Raw genomic sequence first — 14,097 nt, forward strand, 5'->3', positions numbered from 1 at the left:
ATTTATTGTCTCTATGGAGATTTCTTGCATGGCTTCCGCATAACAACTGTTTTGCTGTCAGTAATACACACACAAGGGCATTTAAAGAAAAGAAAAATGGCAGCAGCGATTGGGCAGAATCCCTTCAACCTAACAGCAGCGGGAGAGCTTGGAGCTCACCGCGAAACAATGCTAAACAACGAATTACTTCTCAGAGTAAGTGTAGATTTTCAATTTATCATCATTCCAATTGTGATCAAAACTAACGAATTTTAAAATTCAGAATGAGACAATATTTTTTACTACATTCTTTGCAGTTTATCTTCTATGTGCTTTTATAGCATTGTGTTTTCTTGTTGTTGCCTAGGTCGATCAAAACAGCTTATCTTTTATCGTTGCACCTTGCATAAACAATTAAAACGTTTTATTGTAATATATGGTAATCATGGTAATATTAATGTGCATCTTTATATCAGATTTTAAAAAAGTATTGTTCAAAGTTAGATTAATATTATACTTAAAAGAAAGTAAGTATATATAGGTTAATAATTGAGTAAACATAAATTAACAGATGCACATCAATCATATCATAGCTCGATCTTACACATACAATGTAGTGTGATATTACACCAGATGGTGTAATGAACTATTTGGGAAGAAGAAAAAGAAGAAGAAGTGGTTAGAGGTGTTTTATTAAAGACTGGTTCTTTCTGAACCTCAATGTGGCTAGATATACTATATATATAACTAATTAATTAAGCCATGTGCAGCAGTCACTTATCTAAAAAAATCTTTTTTAATTTAAAATCACCCAGATATATATACATTCATATTTTAAGCATCAATAGAAAAAATATTAAGCACCCAGCAGCCACTATATTATCTAAATTATGTTATAGACAGAGCTAGGAAAACCAAAGAGAAGAGGATATGGATCCCCTGGAGAGGGATTTGTGTTTGGGAGACCAAATGAAGCAAGGCATGGTGGAGCAGATGATGGTAAGTATAATATAAAAAAACATGAGCTGATCAGTATTGTCACATTAACAGAAAGGAATTTCACAAATAAAAATGTCACAAAGAAACAATCTGATTAAATTCTATGCTCGCCATATCATTAAAACGGGAGCATCGAGAATCTGATTTTAATCAGTTTGACAAAGTTTTTCAAATTGTTATATATGTAATCATACTAGTACTACATATATGTATAATATTATACAATGTTATAAATTTGTAGCTTTACATGGTTGGCAAAGGACTCTTTCTACAACCACATTACCATTTGCAAGAAAAGATAAAAATGCAGAAAGAGATTTTATGGCTCTCAACAAAGCTGCTGTGCAAAATGGTCTAGTCACTGCTGGGGAAAATTATGAATTCAGGGCAACTCATGATGTCCGAAGAAAAACAGCTGGATCAGAAAATACTAGAGCCAGAACAAGAAGAATACCTCCCACCATGGTGTTTGGGATATCAACACGGTAATTCTAACAATAAATTACGATATAAGCAAATGCTTCTGATGTTCACTAATTTGTAAGTAATGTTATATTTATAATGTCATTGTGAGAGATCACACGGAACTACAGGCTTAATTAACAGTTGATTTATTTTTGTTGGATCAATCTAAGTTCAGCCTGTAAAATGATTATATATAACTTTCTGAAAAAAAAAAAATTTCTGTTTCAGGCCATCAACGCCCATTTTTGATCTATTAGAACACAAGTATCAGGATAAATGGCTACAACAGAGAAGGCAACAAGAACTTGCCAACCGAAAAGAAGAAACCCAGGTAAAATTTTGATTAAAAAAGAAATCTTCTGATATATTTGTTTAAAATACGAATCTGGGGTTTTTTTTGCACTTTAATTTTGAGAAATTTGAATTCACATCAGAGGTACTGAATTTCTTATATTTTATAATAAGCACAGTTATGCAGTTTATTTTTGCATTTTCCAACCAGTGTATGCAAGGAATGAAAAGTTTTCATTTTTTCAATTGAAATTGCATATTATATTTCATATCAAACATTACTTTATTAAAACTAAAGTGTTTTGAAAAGTATAGAATTTGACTGATGATTTTCCTCATTAGAATCCAATTCTCCCTGAGGCCAGGTTATCACAATCAGCAGGGCCATACCCAATAGTGAGTGTTGCAAATTGCAGCAACATTTTTTTGTGGTGGTTTCTGACCTTATGAAATAACCTGTAGATTATTTCACCTTTTGCTTTCCAAATTAACCTAATTAATAAATTTCATTATAGCTGATATACTTGTAATAAATACGCTTTTGAAACAGTTTGGAAAAACATTTACATGCATTCTGTTTATCAATCATGTGACCATGCTGTTCTTCTTAAATTCTGTACATAAAAACTTTGAAAAACACAATTGAATAAAAAAAAACAAACTATAAGGAGGAATTTAAATACATGTACTTTGTGTATGAATTTATGATATTTAATATTTAGAAGATTCAACAATATATTTTTTATACAGTATAAGTACATTTAAATATAGCATGAATTAAGACACCCTTGAATTTTTGGGCCAGCACAGACCAATTTGAATTCTTTAAAAATTTGGAACTATATCAATACAAGATTTAATTGTGAATTTGAAATATTTTAATTTCTTAAGAACCATTTTGATTTTTTTGGTAATGGGGAGGGGATATCATATTACATGTTAATATTTATTATTTTACATTAACATGTTAATACAGAATAAATACTTACTATATTTATATTGTTCTACATATTAACAGATAAAATTCATACATGTATGACATAAACAGGAAACCTTAGATTTAACTCACATTTGAAGTAATCAGTCTTATTTCACTTTTATCTTAATTAACTTTGGATAACTGCTTTAATACTAATTTAATTATGTGGTTTGAGTCTAGTTTTGCTAATTCTTTATGCAATTGTGTGGCTTCAAACTCTATTCTGCTGGAAAACCTAACAGGAAACTCTTCATGCAAATGAGTACTATTAAGTACTCAAAAAAACTTAAAAAGTGATTGACTTATAGAGACTGTTAGCTTAAATGAAACTAATTATAATGAGCTAATGTTTTGCCCAACAGAAAAGGAAACACTTATGGGAAATGAAGGTATTTACTATAAGTGAAATATGATAGATGGAATCTTGCACGTTTTAAAATTAGTAGTTTACCAATTCTGGAATGGCTTCATTAGCATAATTATGTAACTTTTCAGGAACTGATTATATTTTATGAAATGTCATGTGTATGAATTTCTAAGCAACACTGACAGCATGAATCCCTAGTTAGCCCTTAAAATCAGTATGAAAATAAAATCGAAGTTAATCAAATTGCATGTGTATACTCTCTCTCTCTCTCTCTCTCTCTCTCTCTCTCTCTCTCTCTCCAATGCATGCATGCCTATCATAAATTAGAATCTCTCTCTCTCTCTCTCTCTCTCTCTCTCTCTCATATATTTAGATGTAGAATATTTAAAATCCACCCAACATATACATTTAGTCAGCGTAGTAATGTATCTTAGTGGGATAAAAAATGAGGTATACAGCTATGCATATTCCTGTTCAGTGTTCAGATATTCTCATAGTTTTACTGTCAAATAAACGCCATCTTATATAATATTTGGCATATTATTTTAATCTGACCTCTGCTGTAGTTGCCAATGTCTTTAGTTATAAATGCATTTGAGTATGAAAGACAACTTAGAGTAAAAGAAAGAAATATGTATCTAAATTGCTTGAAATGTCATTATGACAACAATTTGTGTGTTATGATATAAGATTTGTTGGATATTTTTTGTCACCATCATTTCTTTTATCATTTCTCTCATATAACTGATATAATAATTTTCCGTCAACTTGATAGTGCCTGTTTATAAGCGCTTTTTTGTTACAGCAAAAAAGAAATCCCAGCAAAGTCTATGAGACGAGGGCCTCTCTCCTTAGAACATACCAGAATCCCGTGGACCCAGCCCCTCTATGGCAAATGCCAAAGTTCAGGGTAAATATTCAATATAAAAATTAACAAATTTTTTAAAAAAACTTATATTTAATGTACATGTATTCAGAGGTAAACTGTTTACAACTTATTTATCTTAGCTCAATATCATGCATTAGAAAGCTACATTGTACATGTATTTGTTTATTTAACTTCTATCTTTCAAATAGTATTTACAGTTGCGGTTAGGGAAAGAGATTCTCAATTTATTTAAACTTTTAATATTTGAGTACGTAATGTAGCAACTAGCTTTGTGCAATCTAATTAATTGTTCTGCGTTGTACCGGTATTTTTTTTTAACAAAGTTTTTTACTTTGAACTTTTTCAGAATTCTGCTAGGCCATCACTGGAAACATTCCGTTCGCCCAAAGCTAGAGAATTAGCGTACCAAAATTTCGGATCTGATCAGATTTCCAGAAAAGGAAAGTTAGGCCACGGGGTTTACGAGCCTGCAGTCAACTAAATTAATGTCTTGACTTCTCATCTTATAATAAAAACAGAATCGTGGAATAATTACAGTTACTGAGAAATTTCGGCAGTAATAGCGGTTTTTAGGACAAGTTAATAAAGTATTAATTAATCTGCTTGCCAGTAGAGACAATTAATTGCATGCATTAGGTTTGAAAATATTATTTGTTTGCCATATTTCCTCTTTGTAATATCCGTGTAACATTTAGTTACCTTTTCTATAAACATTTTTCAACGTGAAAAAATTATTTTATATGGATTTGCATGCATACATAAGTTATCATTTTTAGCGCGTATATTTTTTTACGCCAAAGAGTGCAAAACAAAGAGTCTAACAAGACTTAATTTTTTTTAAAAACATAATTTTTGTTGATTTGTTAAATTATTGTGTCATTTTTTAACCTTTTTTGTTTCATCGTGTGCTTTGAGACTTATCTGTGATACCGACTGAACACACATGGAGAGCGAAACCAATACGTACATACATGCCTGTGTACACTATTTTCCAATTTGATGATCGCCATCTATTTTTCATACTTTTACATAAAAATTCATGCACAATACCATTCCTTCCTCTATGTATCTTTTCAATCATGGTTTACATGGTTTTGGTGATTGAGAATCGTTACCTTTGATTGGAGCTATCGGAATAAAAAATAAAATCTGTACAGTTTTTTGTGAACACAGTCACTTTCTATCTCCACTATGTTGTGTTTGTATTTATAAATAAAAAAAAATATCTGGTTATCTCGGTGTTACTGAGTGCTTTTTTGTTGTTATCTATCGATTAGGTTACCATTTATTGAAGTTTTGTCTTTCTCTTACAAAAGCCTTTTCAAATTTACTGCATGCCGACCGTCCATATTCATACATCGCAAAATATATAAGGCGTGTAATGTATATGTATGCTGCTCAGTGCTTCCCTCATTGTGTATACAAAAGAAAATGTCCTCATCGTTGAAACTCAAACGGAATGCATATCTATTATACTTCAACATAAGGTAAACATTGGGGAAAGAAAGAAACCCTGAAAATGTTGGTTTTTGGATATTTATTTTGAATAAGATGTATTGTAAAGCATACAAGAGTGTTTAAATATTGAGCATCGTAACGCAAGGCTATTTTGGATTAAAACACGATAGCGGTTCACCGGGTTCATATTTAAATCAATTTAGTACTGTAACAATGATCTTGATCGAAGATTTAGATTACAAATTGACACAAACATTTGATAATGTATAAACACATTCATATCAATTGCAGTGATTGCGTTTTATTAAAAGATTGGAAGCAAAATTGAGCAGGACTGAATCAAAGCTAGCTAAAATGATAACATATGCTAGATTTAGCAATCACAGGATTGATTCGAAGAATCATGATTTTATAGCATTACTTGACGCACTTTAAGTCAGCATAAATAGATTACACATGTATGTAGAATACATAAATATAAAATACAAAGATAAAATATATAGTCTAACAATGTACTGGTTGCTGACCATGTTATAAGTACCAGTTAGCAGGAATATAATAACATATCCCTTATATAAGTAAAAGAGACCATCCCCTCACCAAAAAATGGCAACAAATCTAATTGAAATGGAGTATAAAAGCTGCAAGCTGCCGTATAAAACCTTGGATTTCTTCAAAGGCAAGATTACATACATAGCAAACATATGGCTATAGACAGTTGACATTCTTTGCAAATAGTTAACCAAAGTTCATTTTAGTTCATATACATGTACATGATCGAACGCATCTTCTTGTTCAATAACATTTTCGGCATTTTACTTGAAAATAATGCATAATGCAACCCACCATGCAAATGAAATATAGACTTATACAGCGTAGCAATCCGTGGTTAAGTTACATTAATTTCATAGAATGTCTTTGCTATAATGGCTACAAATTGAATGCTAACAGTTTAATGACAACGAATGTAAATAAAAGTAAACCTTCATCACCAGTGCATTGAGATCATGTCCGTTCACTCTGCGACACGTTCAGTTCCATTTGTGGATCAATGACATTTTTGAAAACTGCCATTTGTAACGTAGCGTCCTCAAGATAATAAGGCTGTTGCTAGTTTGCAACTATAATAGTTTTTAAAATTGCTTGTGCGTGTCACTTAATTTTTTCTGTCTTTCCAAAATGCGGAACATTAAACTGGAATATTATTTAAATGTATAATTATAAAACTGCTACTGGCAATATATGACAATATCATTTTCAAAAGAATCCAGTATCTTCATGGCACTGTTCCATACTGGCACTGTACCAGTTATCGGCTATAATTTTACGTTTTCTTTTCGTGTTTCCTTATTTCTTGATATATTTGAATGAAACTTGACATATTTTAAATGGTGAACTCCTAATTTATCAGACTGTTAGATTATATCATCATTTAGAACTCAAACATTTTGTTTTTGTGATATTTAGCACGCTCCGAATTTGCCGAGTTTTTACGATTTACTGTACCAGTTATCGGTTTCGTGATAATGACACAGTACTTAAAATCCCTTTACATGTTGATTTTATATTCTGCAAAGTTTAAATTGAATTATGTCCCTTGCGGGGCCAGCCTATAGGTCGTAGGGGTTACTATACAAAATTATCCGTTTATCATCATACGGTAATACAAAAAAAACGTATGCTGTTCAATACATAATTGTGCAATCAGGCGTTCAACTGCACCATGAATCTCTCAGAATTTAGTGAATTTCTTTTGTTTAGAAATTTTATATGTATTGATATTATATGTCATATCAAAGAAGTGATATAATAACGTATCACAAAGAGGTCATATTCTATTTTTAACTTATTACGTCACTTTCCCCATAGCTGAAAGTGCAAAGATGTAAATCAGCGGTAAACAATGATCGTTAAAGCTCATGTTTAAAACATATTCAAGAAAGTTTTCAAGCAAACTTACTTTTCTTTATTCGAAACAGACGACTGAATTAAGATATTTCTGATAGTCGCATGCTATAAACCCGAACTCTTAGTTTAGCCGATAACTGGTCTTAGCCGATAACTGGTACAGTACCAGTATGGAAATTATAATAAGTAAGTGCACATAGCTGAGATTCCAAGGTTATCCGGTGTCGATCTGTGACTGACAGAATTACATGTGAGTGTCTTCCACTTTCTTTTCGTACACCGATACTGGTTCAACAGGAGGTTCGTCTTTTTCACCAGTACCTTTCCCACAACAAGGCTGGAAATTGGGACAAAATGGGAGGTACTGCGTGATTGTCAGTTTGTTGAGATATTTCTGTATACAAGGTAAGTCATATACAGAGTCGTTCCTCTCTTTACTGGTTGTCACCGTATCAGTCTTTTGTCGCCATCTTAGAATACCACGTTCTTCCAATGTCCCTAAGTAGAAAACAAAAGTTCTTTTAATGTACATGTGTAACCCGTGAAGGAACCAAACGTCAAAACGACTGGGGAATCCATTCACATCATGATCTTATACTACATTGTACACAAAATAAATATAGGAAAAAAAAATCGTCAAAACTACAGGTACCTGGTATAGTATTGTCGAGGAAAAAACCAGTCAACCCTCCCACAAACATGCTAGTTCCAAGTAAAACGCTCAACAGTTGGTCAACTATATCGCTTCCTAAATATACATAATTATAATTAAATTTCCTTAATGCAAACAATATGCACATACATGTTACCTGTATTAATTTGTTATGCGCTTTATAAAACGTTGAAGTTTCCAATTTATATTAAATGATGGAGAGAAAATAAGAGCGTTCTTTTTTTTAATTCTTTCAATATAGGAGTTTCAGCACGTTGTCAAAGCTTTTATAGTGCCTTTTTGTGCACGTCTAGTTCAATCATTGTAAACAATGCAGCTATAAGTATGTTAACTTTGACACTGCTTCGATTTTGTACTAAACGATTCAGCTATGGTTTTGAAAAGTTTGTTCAAGAATGACCTGTATCAATATAACCCGGGTGGGTTTTCATCCAATTTGGGAAGGAAAGTCCAAAGAATATGGAGGTTCCGATGATGAATATATTCCTTGACGATGAAAGATCCACAAACTGCAGATTGGAGAGTCCCACTGCTACCACCATGCCTAACAATGACGACAACATCGCTACAGTAAATATCTTATCATGCGTGCGGCTATCATAGCATAGTGGTACATCAGAATATATTTTCAAGGTCTCAAACCAAAAACCTTAGATTGCAATTTTATTGATGATAAATATACAACTGAGACATCAGCCATTACAATAGGTGAGATACAATGTATGTCTTTTAAGTTAATAAAATAGAACCCGGACAAATTGAAACATTTTTTTTTTTTACAAATTCACTATGGGTATTTGTAAGTGCCGATTTTGGGGAAATACCAAAAACGACCATGAAGAGTCCACCAATCACCGGATCCGGAATGGTGACGAACAAAGCTCCGAATTTACCCAGACATCCCATAATTATCATTATCAACCCTCCCATCTGTACAACACGTCGACTTCCAACCTGGAGAAATGTAAAAGATGACTTTACTTAACAGTAATTATTATTACTAAAAAAAATGATACATGTATTATGCTTTTTTGGCTTCTTAACTTTTGATTTTCACCTTTCTTTAAGTAGAATCTTGATACGTAAAAATATAGATTAGAGACACACTCCACAAGACATTACCCTGGTGATCCCTATTGCACCAATATTTTCACTGTAAGAGGTCATGCCATTTCCCGATCCCCAAGCACCGGCCAACAAGCATCCTATACCTTCCATTCCAATCCCTACAACCAATTCAATACTCAATATTGATGTATAAGCATGCATGCATTGTGCTGATACATGTATTAGCAATGGACAAGCATTGTTAATTTTCAAATGAATACACAGGAAAATAGATACATAATTAATAACACTGGTTACTTGGTTTTTCTGCAGTGTCCGCTTCATTCATACATGTACCAGAATTATCCATACCAGAATGAACAATCAAACTAAATTCGTTAAATTATTGTCTTCTGATTTGAAAAACAAACCTCTATTGATAGCGTGAACTGGAGGAGGAGGAGCTCCAGCAAGTTTGGCGCATGCGTAGTAATCTCCCACAGATTCTATGATAGAGGCGAGGACTCCAGCAAGCATCCCAAACACGGCTGACACACTGACTGTTGGCAAGCCCCACTGACCTACATAACCAATAAAACCCTAAGACAATAAAAGGGATCCAGACACGATTTGAGATAAAAAAAAAATTGTGGTTTTTTTTTAATTTTGGACTGATTAATCTTATTTACAGTCACTTGACATACATGTAAATTCGTAAACGAAACTATTTTTACTTAATCGTCTGTAAATGGTTTCTGTATGAGAAAATACCGGGATAAGGGAATCGAAACCAGAGCGCCTTCTCCAACACGTCAACTTTTGTGTCAGTTCGGGCGTCAGAACCCCATTTCCCTTGCTCCGGGAATGCACCAGCTGCAGTCAAGATGCCACAAATAACCCAAGCAGATATCAAGGCTAATAAAATCTTAAAATAAAAAACAAACAACAAGAACAACAACAGTACAGTTATTTCTATTCTAAAAAAACAAATTGGAAAAGAACAAACAAAAAACATCTAAACACAAAATACCAACCGGGAATAATTTAAAAAATGGTAGTTTATACATTGAGCATCCATCTCTTCTTGTGACTCGACAAACGGGAATTTTAACATTCTTCAAATATTGTGAATATATCGCTATTAAAACCATTGTCCTGAAAAGAATCAAATATTGAATATGTTTAAATTTTTACTTTTTTTGTAGAATCACTAACGCAATCCTAATTTACTTTCAGGTATATAATTTTTGTTAGTCTTTAGGTAAATAATTTTTTATATTTATGCAAGTGCAATTGAAAATAAACTCACATGACGGCGATGTACCACTGTTTAGAGGCCAGGTCCGCTGCCTCCTTAAACAAGGACAGACCAATCAGAGAGATGGTGGGGACGATGACCAGTGGTCCGATAAAGTGCAGAAACAGGCCGATGACACCACTGAAGCCGATGACGATTTCGAAAAGTGACGAAACCATGATGGCGCCTTGAATCTACAGGATGACTTTTCAGATAAAAATGTCTTTTAAATTGCCTTAATCAAAAACTTGACGCCCCTGTTTGAACATGTACATCAATCTCTCCATTTATATCATATTTGGCTTTTTACTTTTTTTTGACATAATAATTTTTGTAAAATCCCATTTCTGCTTTGATTTGTCTCGCTCATGATGGAGAATTACTACAAGGACATACATGTACATTGTGCGTGTACGGTATCTAATCATTTATATTTGCATTTTCACTTCTTTTGTCTGTAATAGCAATACGAGCTATATATATACTAGCAATTGAACAATTTCTGAAGATCATATAAATATTAATAATCAGTGGAGTCGTAGCATAATGAAAAGTGTGTGTGTTTGTGTGTGTGTTGGGGGAGGGGCGCTACATTTATTCTTGACAAGCAAAAACAAATGTCTGTCTGACGCCTATGGTCAGTAATAGGAAACCATTCATTTGAGTATTATGCGGTGATCAAATGCGGTAGGGTGTGGTCAGTTCTATTATTAACCCTTTCGTGTTTTATTTGATTTGATCACTCCCTGACCCTAGATGTTTGATAACTTCATGATACTAAAAGAATGATTCCATAATTTCATTGTTATGTTTATTTGTTTTTTCGGTGACTACCTCGCGCATCCTCATCTGCCACATTTGTTGGTGTTCTGGACTTCCGGGGTCTGGTAGAGGGTCAGAGGTCACATTCCACTCTCCTGTCAAAACGTGCAGAAAGTAAATACAAGTAATCTTGATCAACTTTACCACGTTGGACTAAGTGTTTTTAAAGATTTGCCGTGCATGGTATACCATTACTGTTATACTACACGTATCACAAAATTGAAATACATCTCGAGTCCTGTTATCCAAACAAAGCACCGCCTTATCAGTCATCCGAAATACTGTAAATTTATTATTAGGCGAGAATAATATCCGCGTAAAATCGCGAGAAGCAACCCTCGCAGATTTAAAAAATTCCCTTTATAATTTTCAGACAGTTTTGATCTAATATATGAAATCATAACAAAATATTGATGCCTGAGATTTTATATTCTCACGATTAGATACAAAACAGCAGAATCGCGAAATTAAGTACTCGGGGAAAATAAGAAATTTACAGTTAAATTACATGTAACCCAGTAATGAAAAAAAGTGTATATGTTCATGTACCTTTAGCTGCCAGATTGTAAGGACATTCCCATTTCTTCAGCGCCAATATAGTGAAAGTTGGTGTTAGAAAGGAGAATGTTGGTCCTTGAATGATAGGCAACCTGCAATATATGTTGTTTAACTTATTGCATTCTGAATACACTTAATGAAAAATCATCATGTTTTTAAATTCGGTATGGATATCTTTTCTGGTTCAGGCAATGCTTTGGGATATGTCAGTGTGTCTAATTCTGTATATAGACACACCTGACTCCAAGAGTAGTCTGAAGCAGTGTGGATATTCCCGACACAAAGAAACTGGTGGAGATGATTTCGCTGAGTCCGACGCGATCGTCACCAATACACATCGCCGATTGCAGGACTAACGGAACGGTGAGTGTGGAGCCAAATGCTGTTAGGTAGTGCTGCAAAATAAAGCCAAGTTTACAAATAAAAAATGTAGCAAGTCGAGTATTCAGGCGACTATAGTTATCAAAATTTGGCATTTAGTGGAAAACGGTCGAGACATAGATTTCTGTATGAAATTAATTGTAAATTTATGTTAGTGACGCCAAAGTACACAGTGTCATTTAGTCGGCTAAATTAATCTACTCTTTGTGTTATAATGTTGCTTCATAATGAAACAAACATATAATGAAAAAAGCTGCATTTTCTAATGTATTATAAGCAAGCTTACATGTATAAGGCTTGCATCATTCTACAATGTTTATTATCACATGAATATGGTTATGGTAAATTTTAAAAGAGCTTTTGAGATAGAATTTATGCGTTTCCACTTGTAAAACAAATGACTGTTCTTAACCTTTATGTGGGCATTTGCTGTAAAAGAGATATATTTACATCCACTTCGTATGATTCCCTCTATTTCTTAGGAAAATTGATTGTAATTCATAACTCTGTAAAGACTGACATGACGGACATCTACAGGCCCCTTTTATCGATTGGTCGAAACGTTTGTTTATCGACCTATGCTAAATATTGGACTGCACGAAATAATCATGATGATGTACGTCAGATCAAATTCCTATACATAGAAGACGATTTCTTTTATCCTACGTAATTATGCACATTAACAATACATGTAATTTATTAATTTTACTGAAGTTTAGTTAATTTTTCAATCGATTTAAAAATCTTTACTTTGTTAAAAGAAAGATGTATAAGAAACAATACATTGTATATATATATATTGTAAAATTGAACTTGAATATGATTTTACATCCATAAAGTCGGTAAAAATTCTTTTGGAGAACGTATCTACGGGTATGCGAGTATCTATAAGTAAAGGATGGAACCCAATAAATACAAGTACCTTTTAAAAGAATTGTTGTGGATTGAAACATATATTAATAATTTTAATCTTTCATTAACAGTATTTTTTTTATTTGTAAGCACGGGGCTTTAGCTGTCTTAAGTAAATAGCTTTTGTATCTTCTAGAGTGAACACCACACGAACGTCAGCATACGTATTATAACAAATGGAAACTATTAGCTAGGCTTGGCCAGGCCGGGTTTTATAGTATGACATGCACACGAATACTATTGGTGTCAAAACATCTTAATGTTTAGACATTTGAATGAACATTGTACGGTAATCAGAATGAATTAATTACATTACCTGAAATCCAAGAAGAATTGACAAGTACCATGGCGGTGAGTCGGACACTGTATATAACATGTTGTCATTGTCTTGAGTGGTCGTCGTTCCTTCAGTTTGTATTTCAACACCAGGCGTGCCGTTCGCCATCTTTTTTTTTTAAAACCTAATGTTGATATGAAGTAGGTGACAGTGATCGGCATGTGCGGGAAAGGTTTACCAATTAATTTATATACACGATCTCAAATCGGCGGTGAATGCACACAATAATGTCAATATAGGCCTACACATAATTATGTATCAACGCGAACTTTAAGTTTGATTAACATTGCTATGTGGGTACGTATCATTAAATAAAAAACAACATTTTCGATCACTGCACATAAAACTGCTTATCGCTCAATTCCTTTAAAATGTCAAGGTAGTCAGGTAAAGCTTAACATTTTTTTTAACTCCCACCGATTTCCTGAGTAATTTTATAACCTCGGTGTCTACTATGTAGAAGTCCTCAACGGCATTCAACCTAGTGCAACTTTTTTTTTATCTATGATGTACACTTTTAAGATTACACACCCGATGTACACTTCATTTTTAAATTATAAAAAAGTCAAAAATTCCCCTTTTTTATCATAGATAACACTTAAATTTCAATATTTATGCAAACTCTTTTCCATATTGGTATTATCAATATGTTGAACCTGTATGATTTAGTGTTTGTTAGCTATATTTCCGTACTAATACTAATTTAATCCACAAGGTACAGCGACACATCAATCT

At 33.0% G+C, this 14,097-nt stretch overlaps 2 protein-coding genes across 4 annotated transcripts; one reads left to right on the forward strand and one right to left on the reverse strand.

Annotated features, from left to right (window-relative positions):
* On the forward strand, positions 1-4,813 carry LOC128192928 (cilia- and flagella-associated protein 77-like). Of its 3 annotated transcripts, none has more exons than XM_052866009.1 (7): positions 1-195; positions 879-978; positions 1,220-1,463; positions 1,672-1,774; positions 2,077-2,130; positions 3,886-3,990; positions 4,316-4,813. In XM_052866009.1, exons 1-7 carry the CDS (start codon positions 97-99, stop codon positions 4,448-4,450), a joined length of 840 nt encoding a protein of 279 aa, XP_052721969.1. In that variant the 5' UTR covers positions 1-96; the 3' UTR covers positions 4,451-4,813. The 3 variants fall into 3 exon arrangements, with proteins under 3 accessions (XP_052721969.1, XP_052721970.1, XP_052721971.1); XM_052866010.1 differs by lacking the exon at positions 2,077-2,130 and adding an exon at positions 3,076-3,102; XM_052866011.1 differs by lacking the exon at positions 2,077-2,130.
* Positions 4,814-5,305: 492 nt separating this feature from the next.
* On the reverse strand, positions 5,306-13,691 carry LOC128192926 (solute carrier family 23 member 1-like). The gene is made up of 13 exons (XM_052866008.1): positions 13,342-13,691; positions 11,970-12,127; positions 11,724-11,824; positions 11,187-11,269; positions 10,365-10,546; positions 10,090-10,210; positions 9,827-9,980; positions 9,487-9,636; positions 9,131-9,234; positions 8,833-8,962; positions 8,409-8,552; positions 7,988-8,083; positions 5,306-7,833 (listed from the first exon to the last, which is right to left on the reverse strand). The coding sequence occupies exons 1-13, from the start codon at positions 13,468-13,470 to the stop codon at positions 7,580-7,582; spliced, it is 1,806 nt and encodes a 601-aa protein (XP_052721968.1). The 5' UTR covers positions 13,471-13,691; the 3' UTR covers positions 5,306-7,579.
* Positions 13,692-14,097: the final 406 nt, after the last annotated feature.

Source organism: Crassostrea angulata, chromosome 7 (assembly GCF_025612915.1).
Source record: "Crassostrea angulata isolate pt1a10 chromosome 7, ASM2561291v2, whole genome shotgun sequence".
NCBI lineage: Eukaryota > Metazoa > Mollusca > Bivalvia > Ostreida > Ostreidae > Magallana > Magallana angulata.

Coding starts and splice junctions, on each gene's coding strand:
- LOC128192928 (XM_052866009.1), top strand. CDS start 97: ATGGCAGCAGCGATTGGGCAGAATCCCTTCAACCTAACAGCAGCGGGA. Junction 196..878: donor ACAACGAATTACTTCTCAGA/GTAAGTGTAGAT, acceptor ATTATGTTATAG/ACAGAGCTAGGAAAACCAAA. Junction 1,775..2,076: donor ACCGAAAAGAAGAAACCCAG/GTAAAATTTTGA, acceptor TTTCCTCATTAG/AATCCAATTCTCCCTGAGGC.
- LOC128192926 (XM_052866008.1), bottom strand. CDS start 13,470: ATGGCGAACGGCACGCCTGGTGTTGAAATACAAACTGAAGGAACGACG. Junction 8,553..8,832: donor ACTCTTCATGGTCGTTTTTG/GTATTTCCCCAA, acceptor CGTCATTGTTAG/GCATGGTGGTAGCAGTGGGA. Junction 7,834..7,987: donor CCTCGACAATACTATACCAG/GTACCTGTAGTT, acceptor TTTTCTACTTAG/GGACATTGGAAGAACGTGGT.